General features: G+C 44.2%; 1 protein-coding gene across 3 annotated transcripts in view; it reads right to left on the bottom strand.

Annotated features, from left to right (window-relative positions):
• LOC137657571 (diacylglycerol lipase-beta-like) overlaps positions 1 to 18,931 on the bottom strand; it is a 227,171-nt gene extending 208,240 nt beyond the window's left edge. For all 3 annotated transcript variants that reach the window (XM_068391904.1, XM_068391905.1, XM_068391906.1), the window contains exons 1-2: positions 18,825 to 18,931; positions 9,689 to 9,821 (exon numbers count right to left, since the gene is read on the bottom strand). In XM_068391904.1, the coding sequence (XP_068248005.1) occupies positions 9,689 to 9,821; positions 18,825 to 18,897 (206 nt within the window). In that variant the 5' untranslated portion in view covers positions 18,898 to 18,931. The remainder of the gene's footprint in view (positions 1 to 9,688; positions 9,822 to 18,824) is intronic.
• Between the last annotated feature and the right edge of the window lie 3,338 nt (positions 18,932 to 22,269).

Raw genomic sequence — 22,269 nt, 5'->3', positions numbered from 1 at the left:
TAAAATTTTTGATTTGTTCCAACACAGATACTTACCTCGAACTACTTTCTTAGGAGACTTACACTTTAGGAGGTGGGAGTGTCTTCCTGACCTTCAGACCCAGCTAAGCGGACGACAAGTAACCTAGATATGAACTAGGCTCTATAAAATAAAAACTGGGAAAGGAACGGTAGGGCAAACTACACAAAGAGCTCACGTTAGTGTCTAAGTACTCACCCTTTAAAAAATTTTCTGATGCTGAGTCCAATGACAAAGTTGCAGAGACGTGTTCTTCATTGGTTACATATGTGTGGTTATCTCCGGTAGGGATAGGAAAACGGGGATTAGGGTGAAAAGGAACGAACCTGTGTCTCCTGGTTTTGCTATCCACGATTGCACCTGGGGCTTCACCGTTAAATCGCTTGGAGCGCGGAGATGACTGTCCCAATGGAAAACCCGTCCAAAGACCTCCTTGAGTAATCCTTGAGATAATGGGCCGTAAAGGTCGACTGGTTTGACCAGGTGCCCGCCCGAAGGATCTGGCCCACTGCCATGTTCTTCTCAAAGGCTAAGGAAGTGCTTAGTCCTCTAATGTCATGGGGCCTAGGAGTACCTGGCAGGGCCAGTCCCTCCTCCTTATAGGACTTGGCAATAACTTGTCTCAACCAAATGGATATGGTATTCTTCGATACCTGCTTCTTCGTAACACCTGTGGAGACGAAAAGACTCTTGATACTCGGCCGGAGATGTGCAGTCCTCTCAAGGTACTTCCTAACGGCACGGACAGGGTACAACCTCACATCCTCTGGATTCCCAGTCTTAGGAATGGCTGGCAGTGAGAACCCCTCGAACTTAGGATCCCAGACTGCTGGATTCTGGGTTTTTGCCACGAAAGAAGGGACGAACTTGAGGGAGATTTCTCTCCACCCCTTCGAATGAGAGACATCGTAAGACAGCCCATGGATCTCTCCTACTCTTTTCGCAGAGGCCAAGGCCAACAAAAAGACCGTCTTGAGAGTGAGATCCCTGTCTACAATATCTTTCATCGGTTCGAATGGGGGGCTACTAAACATCTTCAGAACCCTAGCCAAGTCCCACTGAGGCACCCTAACAGTTTGAGGAGGGCAGGTCTGTTCAAAGCTCCTGATAAGCATAGAGATGTGTCTAGAGGAACCCAGGTCGATGCCCTTCAGAAGGAAGACTTGACCCAAGGCTGCCCGTACTCCTTTTATAGCTGGGATTGACATCCCTGCCTCGTCTCTGAGATATACTAGAAAGTCTGCGATATCTGGGACTGAGGCTTTGAGGGGCTTGATGTTCTTTGAAGAACACCACTTCGTAAAAGAGGCCCATTTCGCTTGGTAGACCGCTGCCGACGACCTTCTCAGATAAAGCGACATCTTCTTAGCAGTTCCTGACGAATATCCTTCCTTCCTCAGCAGTCGCTCGATAGTCTCCAGGCGTGAAGGCGTAGAGACTGTGGGTTGTCGTGGAACCTGAGAAAGTGTGGTTGTTGTAGAAGATCTGGCCTGTCGGGGAGTGGCCATGGAGGAAGGCATGCCAGGTCTTTCAGATCCGCAAACCACTCTCTCTCCGGCCACCAGGGCGCTACCAAAGTCATCCTTAAGTTTCGGGCAGCCCTTACTCTGTTGAGCACTTGCCTGATCAACGTGAAGGAGGGAAAAGCGTACACGTCTAGGTTGTCCCATTTGTGCTGAAAGGCATCCTCCAAGGCTGCCTTTGGGTCTGGGACAGGAGAACAAAACACGGGGAGTTGCGCGTTCAGCCTGGTTGCAAAGAGGTCCATCACTGGGGAACCCCACCGTTGAATGATGAGCCTGGCTACTTTTGGGAGGAGGGACCACTCTGTTCCCACTATCTGACCCATCCTGCTGAGACCGTCGGCTAGGACGTTCTTTTTCCCGGGGATGAACCTTGCCAATAACACTATCTGGTTCGCCTCCGCCCAATCCAGGATCTCTAGGGCGAGATCGCACAACTCCCTTGACTTGAGGCCTTCTTGCTTCTTTATGTACGCGACTACTGTGGCGTTGTCGCACATCAACGCCACAGTGTTTCCCCTTAGTAGTTCGATGAACTGCAGACAAGCCTTTTGGACTGCCTTCAACTCTAGGACATTGATGTGTAGGCCTTTCTCCACGTCCGTCCGGGTTCCTCTCGCCGTCTCGTTGAGGAGATGTGCTCCCCATCCCTCGTTGGAGGCGTCTGTGAAAAGGAGCATCTCGGGAAGCTCGGTCGCGAAGGGCATCCCCTTGAGCGTATTTGACCGGCACTGCCACCACTCCAGGGAAGGTATTGTGTTTGGCAGAACTGGGATTCATTTTTGGGGCGAGTCCAGTTGGTTCCAGGAGCCCTTCAGGTTCCATTGGATGCTCCTGAGCCTGAGTCTCCCCTGGGGAACCAGTTTCTCCAATGACACCAGATGACCTATTAGCCTTTGCCAGTCCTTGGCTCTCCTGGGTTGTCCCGAAAGGAAAGGCAGAAGGATCTATTAGATTGCTTACCCGTTCCTCTGACGGAAAGGCCTTCACTAGTCGGGAATCCAGTGTCATCCCCTAGTAGGTCATCCTGGTGGAGGGAGACAGGTTCGATTTTTCTGGGTTGATCATGATACCCAGATCCTTGCAAAATTGAAGAAGCTTTACACCTTGCTCCTTCAAAACGTCCTCTGAGGAGGAAAGGAGCAACCAGTCGTCCAGGTACCGGATGAGGCGAATACCCCGCTCGTGAGCCCACACCGAGACTGTCGTGAAGACTCTAGTGAATACCTGGGGAGCAGTTGACAACCCGAAGCAGAGGGTCTTGAATTGCAGGATCTGGGCACCCCATTTCACTCTGAGAAACTTTCGGCTTGAGGGGTGGACCGGAATTTGAAAGTATGCGTCCTTGAGGTCTATGGTCATCATGTAGTCTTTCTCCCTCAAGGACTGCAAGACCGACTTCGGAGTGTCCATTTTGAAATCCGTCTTACAAACAAACTTGTTGAGAGCTGACAGGTTTATCACCGGTCTCCATCCCCCCGTCGCCTTTTCTACCAGGAATAGTCGGCTGTAGAAACCTGGTCCCGGGTGTAGGACCTCTTCCATGGAGCCCTTCTCCAACATAGTGGACACCTCTTCTTGAAGGGCCGCCCTCTTCAACGGATCCTTGGGTGCTAGCCACTCCGTCAGGCTGGCCGGAATCAAAGGTGGAAGTCCCGTTAAGAATGGGAGCCTGTACCCTTCCTTCAGTACAGATACTGTCCAGGGTTCCGCTCCGTGAGCCCTCCATGCTTGCCAATGTCGTCTGAGGCATCCCCAAACCTGAGGCTTGGGCAGGAGTAGGGGGCCTCCCACTCTACCTCCTCCTGGAGGAGCGGCCTCTCCTGAAAGCAGAATACCCTGTTCTAAAAGAGGCAGACGCTGCTGGAGCTCCTCTACGGGGGGGCTGTGGCGCTGAAGCCCACGAGGAAGAAGGGGCTTCTCTCCTCGCCAGGCTAGGAGGGGCCTGAGAAGTAGAGGGCCCGTCTGATGCTGACCTCTTGTAGGGGGGCCTCCTTACCGGTTGAGGTCTGGGAGCGCTCACTTTCTTCCGTTTAGCTACCTTCTCCATTATCTCCTCTAGCTGTTTCAAGGGGAACAAGGAGTCACCCCACACAGGAAGGCTCCTCATGGCCCTCGCCTCCCTGTCCGGGATCTTCCGGGAAAGCTTCGCCAGGATAGTATCCCTCTTGCGCAGAACCCAGTTCGCTGAGAGGGCAAGGGACTGATATGTAAGGAACTTCAGAGTCTTGCCCCCGGAGATGATAAGCTCCTTCAGTAGGTTCTGTTGCTCAGAGTCTGTCGAGTCATAGGTGGCTTGTACCCTTACTAGCGTGGAGGCCCACCAGTCCAACCAAGAGGAGACGTGCACCAAGTCTTTCGGCATCTCCTCCATCATCGCTGCCTCCGACTGCGAAAAGCAAATCGGGGCCGAGGAGGCTCTGTCTTCCGGGGCACCCTGTCCCAGAACTTCGAGGGAAGGCTCCACTTTGCAGGCTCCCGGCCGCTGTCCTTCTGGCACATAGAACCTACTCTGGGACCTGAGTCCCTGTAGCAACTTCGAGGAGCTCTGTGTTTTGGGAACTTCGGCATTGCCTGCCACAACTTTATCAACATGAGCCCGTCCCAGGACTAGATCTTTGGCCACAGGTAGGGCCAGGGAGGTTTTCTGCTGGACGGGTGCCTCCATCAACCGACTCAGGCTGGACCTCCAGAAGTCCTCGTCGGTTGGAACAGGTTCCCCAATCCGATGATGCCTTCGTATCAGGCCTATTACTTTCCGATACGCCGAGTCCTCGGTCGGGGAACCTTCTCTGCTGTCAGCAGTACCTTCCGCCTGATCCCGAGGAGCCGGGTCACCGGGCACTCCTACCGGGCGCTTCGGCTCTGGATCAACAGGCACTCCCCTGCGGTGGTAGCGGTCTGCCCCGATGGGAACCTCCGCACCAGAGTTGGGGGCCAGGACGGGCATCGCCGTGCCGGCGAGGACTACCGTCCGTGTAATCTCTCTGGAGGACGAGGACGCGGATCCCGTGGGCTGACCCGACGGAGGGAACCGTTCCTTTAAGTCCAAGGGCCGAGCCAGCTGTGCTGACTTGCCCTGGCTGCCCGTACGGAAGCACGGCTCCCCCCGCTGGGCGGGGTGAGCCGGGAGCTTCGCGGACTTACGCCTGCCTGAAGAGGCCTTCTCGCATTGCTCCCTGCGAGGGTCATATCTGCGGCTGGAAGATGGCCTTCGCGGCGAATAATCCCTGGACCGTCGGTCAGGGGAACGCTGCAAATCACTTCTACGGGGAACGAAGACCCAATCACCATCGGGGGACCTACTCTTCCTGTACGTCCTCCGTGGAGACCGGGACCGTTTTCTACTGAATCTCGAGCGGGACCTTGAGCCGGAATGCCTGCTCCTGGACCGCTCCCTCCATCGCCGGCGCCTCCTCCTCGCTTCACCTTCTGAAGAGATCGAAGAACCACCATCTGAAGAGCCCGACGATACTGTACAACCCGATCGACGGGCGGGAGCGGGGGCTACGGAGGGCTTCGCGACCCGCTGAGTTCCAGAGGTCGAGGGTTGTAGGAAAGAATCCGGAACCGTCGACAGAGGAGCTGGAAAAGAGTTTGGACGCACTACACTAGGGAACCAGGTATCCAGGCCCTCTTCCATCCGCATTGGGGACCTACCTGGCGTTTTAGGGAGCCTCCACCCGAAGGGCTCACTTACCGTAGAGTCCAACTTCTCCTGGGCGTCACCAGCCGCTGAAGTACCTGAAACACAGGCCCACGAAGCGGGCGAAGAAACAGGCACAACATTGCTACTCCACAAGGGGTCGTCGGAGGAGACGTGCCCCCCAAGCACAAGGGCAGAGTCTCCAGAACCCCCAGACACAGCACTATCAGGCTCCCTACTAGCCTGAGAAGTCCCAGCAACCCCCACTTCATACACATTAGAATCCTGGGGAAGGGCCCTCGGCCCTTTCCCCGCAACGGACTTACCTCGTCCCCTACTCTGGGTAGGGGAAGGCGAGACAGAAGTCCCGTCGGACCGTCCGCTGGGCGACGGTAACGGCGAAGAGATGCTAGACTTCCTGGGCGAACGTTTCGACGACTTCTTCTTTTTAGTGCCATAACGCACCCACTGGATCTCATTCCAGCTAACACACTCATTGCACGTATCCGACGGCGAGCACACCCTGCCTCTACAGGAAGAGCAAAGGGAATGAGGGTCCACTTCGGGCTTGGAAAGGAACGCTCCACACGACTTTCCGGCTCTAGGCCCAGGACAACGGCGGATCTGCTCCATCGCACACAACCATAAGACACAGGAACGAAGGGAATAATCAAGGAATTCACTTGGGAAACACAAGGAAAGGCAATGAACACGCGAGAACACAAGGGATAAGCACAGATACACCATGCGGCAACCACGTGGGACACACGAGGCGGGACACAAAGGGTCGTAAGAGAATGAGAGCGGCGTGATGGTATCACGACGCGACCAGAGAACTTACTGACTAGCAGGACCCAAGCTAACGCCGACCTAGCTCAGGTCTACCCTCAGGGCACGTTCTCCTTACTCCTGGGTTAGTCCTCCATAGAAAACGGACGTAGGGTATACTGCACAAAACTCTGGTCGGTTGAGAGGAGATTACAGGTAACTCCTAAGAAAGTAGTTTGAGGTAAGTATCTGTGTTGGAACAATATAATTTTTGCAAAATTTATAACTGGTCTCTTCCTTATTTGTAAAAACAATTTGCACTTATCTTTTAAAAAAAGCTCTTTAAAGTTACCATCACACTATGAACTATATCAAATTATAAACATTAACTTTGAATTCTAATATCAAGCATCACAGTCAAATAGAAAATTAAATTTCTCTCAAAAGCCCATTAGCTGTTTAACATCCAAGACTCAATGTGTACTAGAGTTTCATCGCAAGGAGGAATGAGTGGATCCAAATTCCTAACCCGATCTTCTATCTCTGAATCTGACGGGATGCAAAAAAGTGAGGGTTTCACCAAAGAAGGTTCTGAAGCTGATGAGCGAGCGAGGCTCGTATGGAGGCTATAAAATCTTTATATGCTGTGTACTTTCAGGACCCAAACTAAATGTTACACTAGAGCTGCTACAAAAACATAAGGAGTTAGCCTAAAGTTTGAATCAAGGTATCATAGGCTAGGATCACTGACAATGCCCAAAGGCAGTTTATCATAGTCAGGTGCATGAAAAAATCTTGACTATAAGAGGTGAAAATGGATAATAAAGCACAACACTACAAACTTCAGAATCCAGAAATAGCCTGAGCAGTATCATCCCATCCCTACCTAACTCTACTAATCTAACTTTCTAGATGCTTCCAAGAATGAAATTTAACTTTCCTTTTACATTTAGAGTCTGATGCACAAACTCATTCAGATACAAGCCTAACATATTCTTCCATAAGAGGGTATTAAGTTCTTACAGCTAAACAAAGATACCCATAACTAGAGATACAATACTAGAACTACACTGTAATTGAAAAAAACATGTATAAAATCCAACAGGTACAACCAAGTAGCACTTATAATGTATACACAGTCACCAGTGATGAGCAAGACAAAGTTAGCATCTCCAAGCATTGCTTATAGCCATACACTGCCATATACAGGCAACACAATTAGATGGGTGAGACCATGGTAAGAAAATAGTAAATTTTAAATTTTTAGGAATTGACATCCATAATAAACTAGCATTGTGTAAGTAGCAATATGAACTTTGGTTGAGATTCATAGAAATAATAGATTAACAATACATTAAGAGTAGTAGTTCATGCAGCTTGCCCAAGGATTATTTTTAATACAATGAAACAGTAGGAAATTGGCTGTAATACTATATAGAAGAAAACTAATTAATCAATTTTTTATAACAAACTAACTAGTGAACTGCAGCTTCAGAATGCGAGTTACCAGGTAAGTATATCTCGGAAGTTTATATTTTCCGCTTCCACTGCAGAATTGATGATCAGCATGTGATAACAGCAGAAATAATTCCATCATTTTCTACAATACCAATTAAAGCATATTATACCAAGAGCTGGAGTATGTCCTTATTACTATATCCAAAGGATCCAAAAGACATAGTCTGTCAAGTGTTTGACATGGTGTCTGGTTGCACTTAAGAGGCTTGATGGGGATAAGGGAATAGAGAGGTAAACCCTATGTTAAACAACAAAATAATCTGCATAAAAATTAAACTCTACCTAGTACTTCACTCAATTCTCCAAAACGTTTAAAAAGATATATGTATAGTACATACATAGAATAGTCTTCAACATGAATTTTCCATCTGTATGGTATCTAGTTCTAATGTAGTAAGATATGCTCCTAGGCAGGTCCAAGAATATACAATGCCTTCAGGTGAAAAAAAAATCAAACCCTATGCATTATAAAATAAGCCTGAGGAGTGTATAAAAAGTATAAAAAACTAGATGTTTCCTTCAAAGATGACGACAGATTCAACAAAGTTACAGAGTCCCACAAACTTTGCAATCTGGAGAAGTCTTCGTCGAAATGTCAGGTCATTGGGCCTTGATTAAATACATGACTGTGTGTGCGCTATGATTTATGAGGAGCTTTCTTGATCTAGTGTCTTGCTGTCCTAATATTCAATGATCACCTCGTAACATGAAAAGATTGAAGGTCTAGGAAGGGTGTCTAATCCAGGCATAGAGGTACAATTTTCCTTGAGCATAACTCCCCTCTCCAACACTACAGAAAGTTCTATTCAAGGTTTTCTTCTTTTATTTCAACCTGGTTCTAGCCTCCAGGACTACAAAAAGATTGTTCTCTGAGTTACAGTTGCTGAGGATTCATCAACACTTCGAAATGTGTCCTTTCACAGGAGTTACTACTTAAGGAACAAAGATACTTTGGGAAATATCACACGGCCACTGGTAAAACACTAATCTCGATAACAAAGCACACAGAAACAGGTGAATACTATTTAGAATCACTTATTATATTGAAAATATTTTGCAACAGATGAAGATCTTTAAGCATGAATTAATGATATTAAGACTACAAAAAAATACTAGCATGAAATAGCAGGGAAAGAGAGATAAAGCAGACATAAGCTAAGAGTAATAAAAAATAGAATGCTGTCAGCTAGGTAAACAAAAAGCTAAGCTCTTACCTAATTGGATCTTATGACCTCAGGGGTACATGTGCAGCTATGAAAATGGGCTAGCAGACAATTTTCTGTTATTTGAGAATAATAAGTCGTAGTACTCAAGATCACAAACTAGGACATAGTAAATAGTTTTTTTTTTCATCAAACAAATACAAGTACTGCATATAACACAACATTTCTTATACACAACTACACAAACAAAATAAATATAGCACTGTACAGTTGCATACAAGATAAAAAAGTATCTCATCTTTAATTCCAGCATATAGCTGCAGTCTAGAAAATCAATAATAATATGTTAATATTCTAGTTTATGAAGCCACTCTGCTAAGTCTTATGATGCTATTCTATTAACTTTAAAACCCTGAAGCCCATTCTACTAAGTGACAGTACTTACTTTGGTTGTCTCACCAATGCTATACAGTTTTATCAGGAGTCCCATTACAAAAACTAATGGCTGGTAAGTTTGGCTTAACATAAAAAAAAACCTTTAACAAGACCACAAAGCATAATTTCTACTCTTGTAAAGTTCCCCTTTAAGGATCTTTTTTTACAAAGATATGTGAAACAGAAGCTTTAAAGGTGAAACAGAATCAAAAGAAGCTGTATAGTAATATTGGAAGAGACTAAATGATTAAAAATCTACAACCAACTGGCCAGTGAACTGTACCATAAGAATGGGGGTTTCAAGTATCAGACCAATTTAATTCTAAATTAAAGAAAAATAAACATACAATATTCTATTCTTTACAAGAATTAATTTTTTATATGTGCTAAAGAAATAACTGATCCACATTTTCTATCATGCAAATAACAGCTTTGCTTATTGCCAAGTGAAGCACATATTTTACAAAAATAAAGAAAAGAACGGGTAAGCTTCAACAGATTATTTTTCTTCCTACAGTAAAGTCTCAATACATTACTGTAAAATAAAACTACACAAAATCAGTCATGCAGAGCAGTACGCAAAAATATTCTATTATAAAAGGATATCACTAGCCTACCCTAAAGGACTGCTTTCCATGAGGTAGTTACTATCATTGGCCCCTTGCCTGCTGGGTCGTTTCATGGAGTCGAACAACAGCAATATTCCCATGATGATGAGGCCAATTGCCACCCAAGTGTATATCATAAGGGCTGTAATATCAAAAGATAAAATTTTAAAATTCTATCATATAAATAATATATCTCTAAATAAAAATTTCTGGGCTCGAACCTGTGCCGCCCAGTGAATAAGCTCCATTTAGCACTTATTCTTAGGTAATTTACTGCTAAATATACCAGAGAAAAAATGTAAAGGAGTGCTAGGTTAACTAGCTCGCTCACCTATTGGTGTCGGTATAAAATTGGGCGTATATTCCAGAGGTCCCGCACTATTTAGATTAATCCACGACAGAGAACCCCAATAGAGGAGAGCCGTTCAACCTCACTCGGTACTACTACAATGCATCCGCTCAGAACCCAACTCCTTTTAGCACAACGATCAAAGTAACCCGCATTTTTCTGGTGCTCTCGATTTTGGATATTTTCTAGTGAATTATGGCTTCTTCGTCGGTTTCCCAGGAGACACCGTCTAAGTTAAGTACCAAGCTGGATTTTACTGTGTTTTGAGCAACCTAGATCGTTTAATATTTATATTATAGGAGTTATTCTATTCGTTCATACCGATCTTGCTTGATTTCACTACAGTTGGTACTACTGTTTTTGAGAGCTTTTAATTTTCACTTGCGGTGTTACTATGTGTATTATTTTTATTATCAAATATTATTTGTTATTGTGAATATTCATTATTTAGCGTTTAGAATCCTCGTGGTTCAATTTTTGGGCCGATATCATTTACGTATCGCTATGGCTGCCGACCGTGCTAAGGCGGCAATGTTATTTTAGCCATCAGGTGTGTCTTTTGTGATTTAATTATTTATGTTGCATGCCTTGCCCAAAAATTTTCTATGTGTTTATTCATATATTTAACGCTATTATTATTATTATAATGAATATTTGTGCCATTACTCCGTTTGATCTGTCTGGTTGGGGATCGTCAGTTGGTAGCCCTGCTGCCTCGTATCACGTGATCCTCCCCCACGCTCCCCCTCTAGCTAGGTGGGAGGCTAGGCTTCTCCCCCCTCCACTAAGGGACCGTTGCCTTCCCTCCTTTTAGAGGGGGTAGTTAAGTGTTTATGGACTTTGTCCTCCGGGTGGCCCGGCAGTTTAGTCTCTGTCTAGTCTGGTTGGCCACCGGTCTACAGAGTTGGATCCCGGTGTACCCTATTTTATATTCACTTTTCATTCTGGCTTATGTTATACGAAACCCTCCGGGTTCGATTGGCAGTTCTTAGTTACAGTTCCGCCCCCCTATTATTTTATAACATTTCCTATGATGATTATATATGACAGATCACTACCCCGGAGTCCCTAAAGGAATTGGTATTGAATATACCTTTATTTCCCGGCCCGGGGTCTACCCCACCCCGGGAAATCAGACACTATGTGTCTTAATTCCTTGTTATTGCATCCTTTTTTATGCTCCCGGCTTGACCGGAATGGATGGTTATACTTTAGTTTCAAGTTAGACTTATGTTTAGGCCCGGGACCTCCGGTCCCGCCCCTATGTAAGACTATTACAGTTAAGCTCTAACCTTGCGTTAGACCTATGTTAGGCCCGGGTCCTCCGGACCCGCCCCTATTTAAAAAAAAAAAAAAAAAAAAAAAAAAAAAGTACAGTTAAGCTCTAATCTTGTGTTAGACCTATGTTAGGCCCGGGTCCTCCGGACCCGCCCCTACTTAAAGACTAGTACAGTTAAGCTCTAATCTTGTGTTAGACCTATGTTAGGCCCGGGTCCTCCGGACCCGCCCCTACTTAAAAAGAATAGTACAGTTAAGCTCTATTCTTGTGTTAGACCTATGTTAGGGCACTTAAAGAATAGTACAGTTAAGCTCTAATCTTGTGTTAGACCTATGTTAGGCCCGGGTCCTCCAGACCCGCCCCTACTTAAGAGAATTACAGTTTCTCATATACTATTCTTTTTACAGATGGTGCATTGTCTGACGCCGGCCTGTGCAGCTGTTCTGCACCAGCCTTGTGGCCACTCCGTCTGCCGATCTCACGCCCCTTGTGGGGTTCAACTGGAAGACGTTGTGGTATGGCACCCGGATAACTGTGTGATTTGCTTCGACCTCATCACTACCCTTGGATCTGACTCGGTGAGTCCCGTTGGCTATATTGCCTTCTTATTTTATTTACTATTAGTAAGATATCTATGGTCTTGAAGGACCATTGGGAGTCTCCCTTTTATAATTCCCACTATTATTTCAGGCATCCCCGGAGCAAAAGTCTGCGGCTCGGGCCACACTGAAGGTGTGGGTTGGTGGGTTTGCCCGGAATGTAAAGTCTAAGCGGCCGTACGTCCTATCTGAGGACTACTGCACCATGGTTTACCCCAACGCCAAGTCTTCAGCTGCTGTGGCTAGGCATGTGGCAGCTCCCATCATTGCCCACATTGATGCCACTATAACGGGTCTCATCGACCCAGAGCAAGATCCATCGGACGCCCCCGGAGGTCTGGAGGACAATGTTGCCTCCATGAACCTGGACGTCGAACCAATGTTGCTAGACGAGCCGGATACAGGTAGGGTGGTAAGTGAGGCAGGTGTGTCCGGCGCTGAGATTCCTATCCTCAGCCCCGCTCTTTCTTCTTCTTCTGATCGCTCTTCCTTTCTTGGATTTTCTGGGGACCGTGATTCGTCTCAACGTTCATACCCGGTTCCCCCTAAGGATAAGTCTACTTCAAGGACCTTACCCAAAGCTCGCAAGCCTCACAAGACTTCTCATGGCTCTAAACATGGTACGAACCCGTCTTCAAAGACCTCTGGTTCCTCCTCTAAGTCTGACGACCCGGGAGTTCCTTCCGCCCCTCCTGCTGCTAGCCCGGGCCTTTCCGAATCAGCTATGCTTCGCATCGTGTCGGAGATGCAGGCAAAGTTGGTTTCGGAGATGCAGTCGAGGATGGACACGATGTTCTCTAACTTCGGTCAGAGAATTGGGGCTTTAGAGCAAGGAGCTCCGGAGAGAGTCCAAAGCTCTCTCATACCGGATGCCTCTAAGCTCCCGCCGTTTGCCAAGAACAACCCCTGGCGGATGGCTCTTCATTCCCCGTTCTCAGACGGAATGTTGACTCTGGAGGGCCTTGGCACTCGTCCTCTAGAGGACTTTGAATTCTTTCCTCCGGGTCTGGCATTTCCATTTCATGGTTATGCCAGACTTACCGAGGAAGCTTTAGTCCGATTAGACAAGGTCCCCAAAGAGACGGTCATCTTCCCGAAGGAGCAAGCCCAATCTGTTTGGGCCAGATTTTTGAATGACATCGGCTGCACTAACACCATGCTGACGCCTTATAAAAGCTCCTTTACGATGTTCTTAATGGACAAGACCACCTTGACTCCATGCGTCAATAAGGTGGCAGAGCTTGCCTTTCAATATGCTCTGGAGGAGAAGCCCTTGCCTCCCATCCGAGAGGTGGATCCAATCTCCCTCCTTCTTCCCTCAGGTATTGAGTGTTGGGACAACGTCCATACCACCTTTACCTCCGGCAAGCTTGCAGCAGACTGTGCCTCAGTCTTGTTTAGTGAGAAGCTTCCCCGTCTCCCGGAATCCCTCATTAAACAGGAATATGATTCCCGCCTACGTGTGGGCCGTACTCTAAACCTGGCCACATCCACGGAGTCGATAGCCTTGACTTACGATACGGAGAGTATTTTTAAGTCTCTCAACAAGGCTACGTTACAATCTTTGTATTATGACTTGTATGACTTCGCTACTGCTAAACGCAGATGTCGCAAGCATGTTCTAGCTGAGGCGACGATTAGGCATGAACCTAATAAACTCATCCGGTCCTCCTGTTGGGGTTCAAATCTCTTCCCCGAGGATCTCGTAGAGGAAGTCTTGGCGGAGGCCACTAGGGTTAATCAGAGCCTTAAAGCCCGTTGGGGTTTGACCCCTAAACGCAAGTATTACCCCGCAAATTATCAAGCCCGGGGTAGGAAGAAGCTTAGACCATATACCTCCACCCAGTTCAGGCAACAACAGAGTGCTTCATCCAACTTCCGGCTGCCTCTTCCTCCATCTTCTGTTGCCCCTGCACAGCCTTCCACCTCTCGGGCTCCTTCGGATGACTATGTCACCGTTCTGCTACCTAAGAGCCAGCTTTCTGGTGCCTCCGCCACTTCCCCTGCCTTTAACCAGTCCTACGAGGCTCATAGCTCTTCCCAGAGTTATGGTAGAGGTAGAGGCTACCACCGTGGCTCTAACCAGAACAAAGGCAGGGGAAGAGCCTTTCGCAGAGGAAAGAACTTCCGAGGCGGATGTGGAGGCAACTCCTCAAACCAATACTGAGGTACAGCAGGTAGGGGGGAGGCTCTATGCCTTCCGCAACAAATGGAGGTTCAGTCCCTGGGCGTTCAGTATCATCTCCAAGGGACTAGGGTGGAGTTGGATTCAAGGACCTCCTCCTCCGAACAAATTTCGTCAACATTCCACTCCGGACCTGGTCGAATTTGTCCAGGATCTTTTACAAAAGAACGCCATACAAGAAACGAAACATCTGAAGTTTCAAGGTCGGCTGTTCAGTGTCCCGAAGAAGGATTCAGACAAGAGAAGAGTGATTCTAGATCTATCCCTTCTCAACTTGTCCATTCAATGCGACAAGTTTCGAATGCTTACCGTCTCGCAGGTGCGGACCTTACTTCCCCGTGGGGCCGTCACCACCTCTATCGATCTTACAGACGCCTACTATCACGTCCCGATAGCGAGACACTTCCGTCCGTACCTAGGCTTTCGCTTAGGGGACAAAAGTTACTCCTTCAAGGTGATGCCTTTCGGGCTCAACATTGCCCCAAGGATCTTCACAAAGCTAGCAGAAGTCGCTGTTCAGGAATTCAGGAATCAAGGGATTCAAGTAGTAGCCTATCTAGACGACTGGCTCATTTGGTCAGACACCTCCCAAAATTGCCTAAAAGCCACTCACAAAGTCATCCATTATCTTCAATCTCTAGGCTTCCAGATCAACTTCAAGAAGTCCCGTCTTCTTCCAAAATCGAAGTTCCAATGGCTCGGCCTGCAATGGGATCTTATATCTCATACTCTGTGTCTTCCCAGACCCAAGAGGTTAGAGATTGCAAGGAACACCAAACGCTTTCTCAAAGACAAAGTAAGTTCCAGACGACTCCAAGAGAAGATTCTGGGGTCCCTTCAGTTTGCCTGAGTGACGGATCTTCTTCTGAAGGCAAAATTGAAAGATATCAATCGTGTCTGGCGTTCGAGGGCGAACCGGAAGCTCCGGGACAGGAAAGTCCGCCTTCCTCCCATTCTACGGGAAAGACTTCTTCCTTGGACAAGAGCAAACAGTCTGTCAAAGTCAGTTCCCCTTCGATTTCCGCCTCCGGAATTAATCATTCACACAGACGCATCCCTATCAGGTTGGGGCGGCTATTCTCAGCTCAAGAAAGTTCAAGGTCTTTGGACTCCCTTGTTCCGCCATTTTCACATCAATGTGCTAGAGGCCATGGCAGTTCTTCTAACCCTGAAACGTCTCGCTCTTCCCAAGAAACAACACCTTCGTCTGGTCCTCGACAGCGAAGTGGTGGTCCGCTGCCTCAACAGAGGCGGGTCAAAGTCAGGGCCTCTGAACCATGTTCTAGTAGCCATATTCTCCCTAGCAGCCTCGAACCGTTGGCATCTTTCAGCTGTCCACCTGGCGGGAGTCCGGAATGTAGTGGCAGACGCCCTGTCCCGGACCTCCCCTCTAGAATCGGAATGGTCACTCGATCTAAAGTCATTTCGGTGGATTCTCTCTCAGGTTCCCAGTCTCCAAGTGGACCTCTTCGCCACGGAATCCAACCACAAATTGAGAGTATATGTGGCTCCCAATCTAGACCCTCAGGCTTACGCCACAGATGCCATGTCACAGAATTGGGACAACTGGGAAAAGATTTATCTCTTTCCCCCGGTGAATCTTTTGCTGAAAGTTCTAGACAAACTGAGATCCTTCAAGGGACAAGTAGCTTTGGTCGCACCCAACTGGCCCAAGAGCAACTGGTATCCTCTCCTGCGGGAGTTGAGATTATACCCTCGCCCGATACCCAATCCGGTTCTGTCTCAGATAGTACAAACACGCGTTGTGTACGCTTTCTCAAACATTCAGAGCGCCCTAACTTTATGGACTTTATGAAGTTTGCGGCTATGCATGGTGCCAATATTGATCCTCAAAACACCTTGTTCCTAGAATCGGATAAACGGGATTCCATCATCCGTCAGTATGACTCTGCAGTTAAAAAGTTGGCAAAATTTTTAATAGACTCAGACGTGAACTGTATGAACTTGAACCTTACAGTCACTTTCTTTAGATCTTTATTAGAATCAGGTCTGGCAGCCAATACTATCACCACTATTAAATCGGCTCTGAAAAAGATCTTCCTAGTGGGTTTTAACATAGACTTAACCGACTCTTTGTTAGCTTCAATTCCGAAAGCTTGTGCCAGACTGAAACCGGTTACTCGTCCTACCCCGGTGACCTGGTTCCTTAATGACGTACTCAAATTGGCTTCTGATACCATTAACAGTTCTTGTGGTTACATGCCCCTTCTCAGGAAAACACTTTTCCTAGTGAGCTTGGCTTCCGGGGCAAGAATTTCTGAATTGGCAGCCTTGTCGAGAGACCCGGGTCATATTGACTTTCTGCCTTCAGGAGAGGTCCTTCTTTCTCCTAACAAATTCTTTTTGGCTAAGAATGAAGACCCTCAAAACAGATGGACCTCCTGGAAAATTGTTCCCCTCACGCAAGATCCGTCGCTGTGCCCTGTCACTACTCTTAGGTCTTATCTATCCCGGACCTCCTCTAACTCCTCGGGGCCTCTATTCGTTAGAGAACAAGGCGGTACCATTACTATTAAAGGGATCAGGCAACAAATTTTGTATTTTATTAAACAAGCTAACCCTGACTCTTTTCCTCTTGCACATGATATCAGGGCGGTTGCCACCTCGGTGAACTTCTTTCACCACATGAATTTTACAGACCTTTCCAGGTATACAGGGTGGAAATCACCGTCAGTGTTCAAGAAACACTACCTTAAACATTTGGAAGCCCTAAAATTTTCTACAGTAGCCGCAGGGAGCGTAGTTACTCACGAGTAACTCACAGGTTAATGCCTTGACTCTTTATCTCTCCCTCTTACCTGCCTCATTTATACCCTATTGTATTCGTTGGTCGCGCACCTGAATACTGTTATTATATTTGTAAATTTTATGCTCCTGAGTATCTGTATATATTATCACTCACGGCATTATTATACCTACCTTATTGGATTTATGTTCATATTTAAGATACCCTTATAATTGTTTTTTGGTACTCATCTCTGATTAAAGCATCCTGTTTTTCTCTTACGCTTATGTTTTTTCCTTTATTTTGCAAGTTTGGTGACATTTTTCTCTTGTATAGATTCACTGGGCGGCACAGGTTCGAGCCCAGAAAAGGGATTTTGACGTAGGAAAAATCTATTTCTGGGCGAAGGACCTGTGCCGCCCAGTGAACCCTCCCAGCTCCTCTCCCTTGGAGTCCCCAAACTTTGGGTGCTAAGGAGTTGGGTTCTGAGCGGATGCATTGTAGTAGTACCGAGTGAGGTTGAACGGCTCTCCTCTATTGGGGTTCTCTGTCGTGGATTAATCTAAATAGTGCGGGACCTCTGGAATATACGCCCAATTTTATACCGACACCAATAGGTGAGCGAGCTAGTTAACCTAGCACTCCTTTACATTTTTTCTCTGGTATATTTAGCAGTAAATTACCTAAGAATAAGTGCTAAATGGAGCTTATTCACTGGGCGGCACAGGTCCTTCGCCCAGAAAGATTTTTCCTACGTCAAAATCCCTTTATTGCACACATAAGTAAATATATAAATAAAAAAGGAAATGGTATTAGCCCTAATTTTTACCTATTTCCACTTTATGGCTAAGTATCCCAATGATTATGGACAGAAAAATTAAGTAATTAAAAAAAAACGAGAGATCGTTAACATTGTTAACATTGAGTTTGTCCTTGAAAGGCAAGTTTAACTACCTTCTTCCTCCAATAATAATAATAATAATAATAATAATAATAATAATAATAAAAATAATAATATCGATTATTATTATCACAAAGTAAGCTGAAACAATAATTGGAAAATCAGAATATTGTAAGACATAGGGACTCAACAGGGAAAGCAACACAGTATGAAAGAAGAAAAACATTAAGAATAAACTATAAAAAAAAAAACTACTGCATAAGAGGAGAAAATCGATATAAAAGTGCGCATGAGTGTATCCTCAGGCAAGAGAGAATTTTTAACCTAAGACTGTGGAAGGCCATTGTACATATGCTAGGGCACTATTAAAGACTAGAGAACAATGGTTTTATCTTGGAACTTCCCTTAGAAAAGCTGCTTACCATTGCTATAATCTCTTCTACCCTTAACATGTGTAGCAAATAACCATTGAACAATTACAGTACCTACCCATTTAAGCAAGTGTGTAAGGTACTTATTAATTACACCTGCCATAAAAATTAGTACTACCTAAAGAAGGGAACTTGACTTATTACAGAATATATAAAACTCATCATGAATTTAAGTCTAATTACTGTATATTTATAATAGTTAAATCAGTGCTGAGTATGTAGCACTTATTAAATAACAGATTCTGTTTTATATTCTTAGATCACTAAATTTTTTTTTAAAGCAACTATAAATCATCCATTACAAGCAAATTTAGTAACTATTTTAAATACATTATCTGGGTTCACAAACAAGCACTTTTTTGCTAAAATTTTAGAACATAAAAGTTTCAGATCAGCATTCACCAGACACCACCATCAATCATTTAGTAATGTTCAAACTCAATCATACAACAAAATTAACACAAATTCTTTTGCTTGTAAATTGAAAAATTAGAAAAGAAACTCAGCATATTGTAACAAAATGTTTGAGTAAATATTCTCAAAACTTGAAAGTATATACAACTCAAGTGATAATTACCCAGCATGATGTAAATAAACTTATCTTTCTATCAATGAATACAATAACTCTTAACACAAAAAAACAGGTTATTGTTACCTTTCATTAGAAGAGGCAGTACAGTACCCTCCTCACATGATACTTGATTATTCAATAACCAAACCAAGCCCATTGCATTCCATGCAATTTCTGGGACACCCAACAGGACTCTGCAATAAACAAAAGGAGACTTCAACTACTATCACCAACTGGATATGATGAAAGTTACTTTTCTAATCATTTTGTTCTAAATTTAAATATTATTATCAAAACCCTTTGTGATGTATACTGTACTGGTAATTTTCTCATATCAACACGGAGCTTTTCTTAAGCTAATCTGTTACAGCAAGAAAAATCTTCCCATAGCTGTATATCTAAATTGAAGTCAATAAAAGAAGTAGAAATATTCATCAAACAATTCATAAATGGTGGTAAAAGCAAATCCAACTTGAGAAAATTCCTTCCAGAAAGAATAGGAGTACTATCTTATTACTATCCTTCCCAGTCTTAATTCATGATCACCAATGTTTTCTCATAACCCACAAATATTTTCAAAAATTTCTGTAACCATGTACTCTATATTATTGTATGAACCTTAAATTACATCCATGAGAAATTATGTAATCAAAATAATACAACTTTTTTAGTATACTAAATTAGCCATCTTCACCCCTCTGTCATTTTACACAAAATAGTCTAAATTTTTTTACTCACAGTCCGAACGTAAAACAAGATAAATTAAGCAATATCTTTACATCACCTTGATGTGGGACATTTAAACAATGATGAGATTTAGAAGAAAAAATTACTTATGTACTTTTATCAGATGAGACAAAAAAAAAATAATGTTTAAAAATAATTTGAATTTTTCCTAGCTATACAAACTAGTCTTTTAGTAGGGGTAAGATTCTGGCAAAAGCTGGAAACAGCAAATGAAGAATTATCAAGATTCTGGCAGCCACCACCCACTAGCAGTATTGGTCTATCAGCATTCAGAGCCCTCATTTAAATTTTTCCTGGGACTTGTGAGGTGGATGAGGCAGAAAGTGAAAGCTAGGAAAAATACAAATTATTTTTATAATTTGTGATTCGTTCCTATGCAAAAACAAACCTTCCTCCTTTGGTAGGTGAAGAAGTCCCGCTCATCCAACTGGCTGGCTAGCAACCAGGGATTGCGATGCTCAGTTCGGTAAGAACAGAGAAAAGGATTCTTGCGTCCCGTGACCCAGAGTTGAATGACCTAATGTCATGGCCCGGGAATTTTTTCATACAAGAACTGATCTTCAATGGAAACAATTTTCCCGTTAAGGAATAATACAGTATAAGAATTGAGTATGCCTTAACTGCCACACTTCTTCTCGTAAGGAGTGGGGAGATTCTACACTTATTACTTTAGCAAAATAACTGCCCATCATAAGTGTGCTTACCTGCATCAGTGTCTGTTCCAGCTCCAAAACGTCACACTGACTGATACCAAGAGAGGAAGGAAGGAAAAGAGGAAAGAAGGCCTGACATTCTCACTCTGAAACTTTAGATTTATGACGTAAACTCTCATAGACATGATGCTTCTTGTCTTGACAGAAAGGAGGCTCACTACACCACTTGCTGGGAAGCTACCAAAGGTTCTATGATGAATGAATCCAGGTACCTGTGGATGCAATCCCTTAGATATTGTACCAAGAAAGTGATGTGTCTCTTCCAGGCACTTGCCTTCAAAACTTGAGCAACTGATTGGTGCTTTCCGAAGGCTAAAGTGGTACCAATACCCTTGACTATGGGCTCTAGGAGGGGCTGAGACCAACAGTTCATCCCTTTGTTCCCTGCAGGCTCTACTGATGTTTCACGAAGCTAGAAGGAGATGGTACTTCTAGAGATTTTTTTCTTTGTTCTCCTTGTGCTAACCAAGAGATTCTGTAAGTGGGGTCTACATATCTATTGTACTGATTAAACTTATAAATGCAAACAATTGAGTTTAGTTGAAACTTATTGAACAGTTTAATGGAACTTTAAACCAAGTACATATTCTTATTGAAAGTGATAACTATCTGAAAATTCCCATTCACCCCGAAATTAAGGAATTGAGAAGTATGTGGTGTATAGTTTAGAAACTACTGCCTCCGAATACTTTAATGAAAAAGCCATATCCAAACTTACCTTAAAAATGTAATGAATTAGTTTTAATATAAGATTTCTAATGCGCTAAGTCTAATCGTGTTTACAAATGGTACATTAGTCAGTGTTGCACACATGTTGAGGCTTATAGCCGAAATGCCTAGCATATGTAAAGGCATCTACCAAGGGATATGGATGCCTAGAATGGGATTTTAAGTGATCTTTTGCATTTGCTTTGGTCACAGTTCTAGAAAAGTAGTAAGCCTCTTCTCTTGAAATAGAATCTGATCAACATAAATGATAGGTGGATCCCTCCTTGTGTTTTAAAATACATTGAATGACAAACCATTGCAATATATATGGGGGTTTGTGTCTAAGAAAACTTTAATGGTTTGTGTGTAAGAAAAAAACATTTTTTGATTTATATGGTATGAAACACATTATTGTATTTTATTGTATCCCTCAAGACCCTCTTCCCAAAAATGTCTTAATCTGTTATTATTCCTTTCCAGGTATTGACAGCAGCCCCCTACACTCAGTAGGGAGTGTAAGGGAAGTTTATTCTTCAGACTACTGAAAGTACTGTATATAGAAAAGAGTGAGTACATCCGTCCCTAGAATCCAATGTATCGCAAAACATTATGAATGAGGATTATTGCCTGCTATCAGTGTGTAGTAGTCTGTGATGCTGATCTGTATTCATATTATCTTGCTTTTTAACTATAAGTAAGCTACTGTGTTGTTATATGTGTGTGTCATAAACATTAATAGTTAACAGGAGCCATTGAAATGGCATATCTGGTCGGAGGACCAAGAAGTGAATTCAGATGTTAGGAGGAGAGTGACTGTGTTCAAGTTTAGTCTGAATTGTTTCAGACTTATTCAAAACCCCTTCCAAGAATGAGAGATTTAGGCTCTACTGTTGTTGAAAAAATTTTTGAGACATTGTTATTGTGGGCCGCCCGCAGAGACCTGCACAGCATAGTATGCGGCCGTACTGTTCAGAAATACAATAATTTTAAGTGACACTGCAGCTTAGTGGTGAACTGGATATTGAAGGGACAGTATTGATTCAGGGAAAATTATTGTAGTACAATATTTTCACAGATTTATATTTTCTTACGGGTGGTTGGTTTGAGATGGTTTAGAAAACTTAAGTGTCAAGCATGTGAATAATTTTTTATTTCTATTCAAAATTTGCTTTTCTTGTTTTTTTTTCGCTATTTGTAGAGCTGGAGTGTAAAGGGATACTAATTTTGCCTTTAATTGATTATTTTAATTGACCAAACAAATTTAATGTATTCCTAACAGTTTTTTTCCCTTTACAAATAAATATTTTTTGCTTGTTTTTTTATGAATACAGCATTTCATTTCAGAACCTTTCACCATGATG

This window comes from Palaemon carinicauda, chromosome 18 (genome assembly GCF_036898095.1).
Source record: "Palaemon carinicauda isolate YSFRI2023 chromosome 18, ASM3689809v2, whole genome shotgun sequence".
Lineage (NCBI taxonomy): Eukaryota > Metazoa > Arthropoda > Malacostraca > Decapoda > Palaemonidae > Palaemon > Palaemon carinicauda.
The sequence above is the reverse complement of the archived record's forward strand: the minus strand, read 5'-3'. Positions and strand labels throughout refer to the sequence as shown.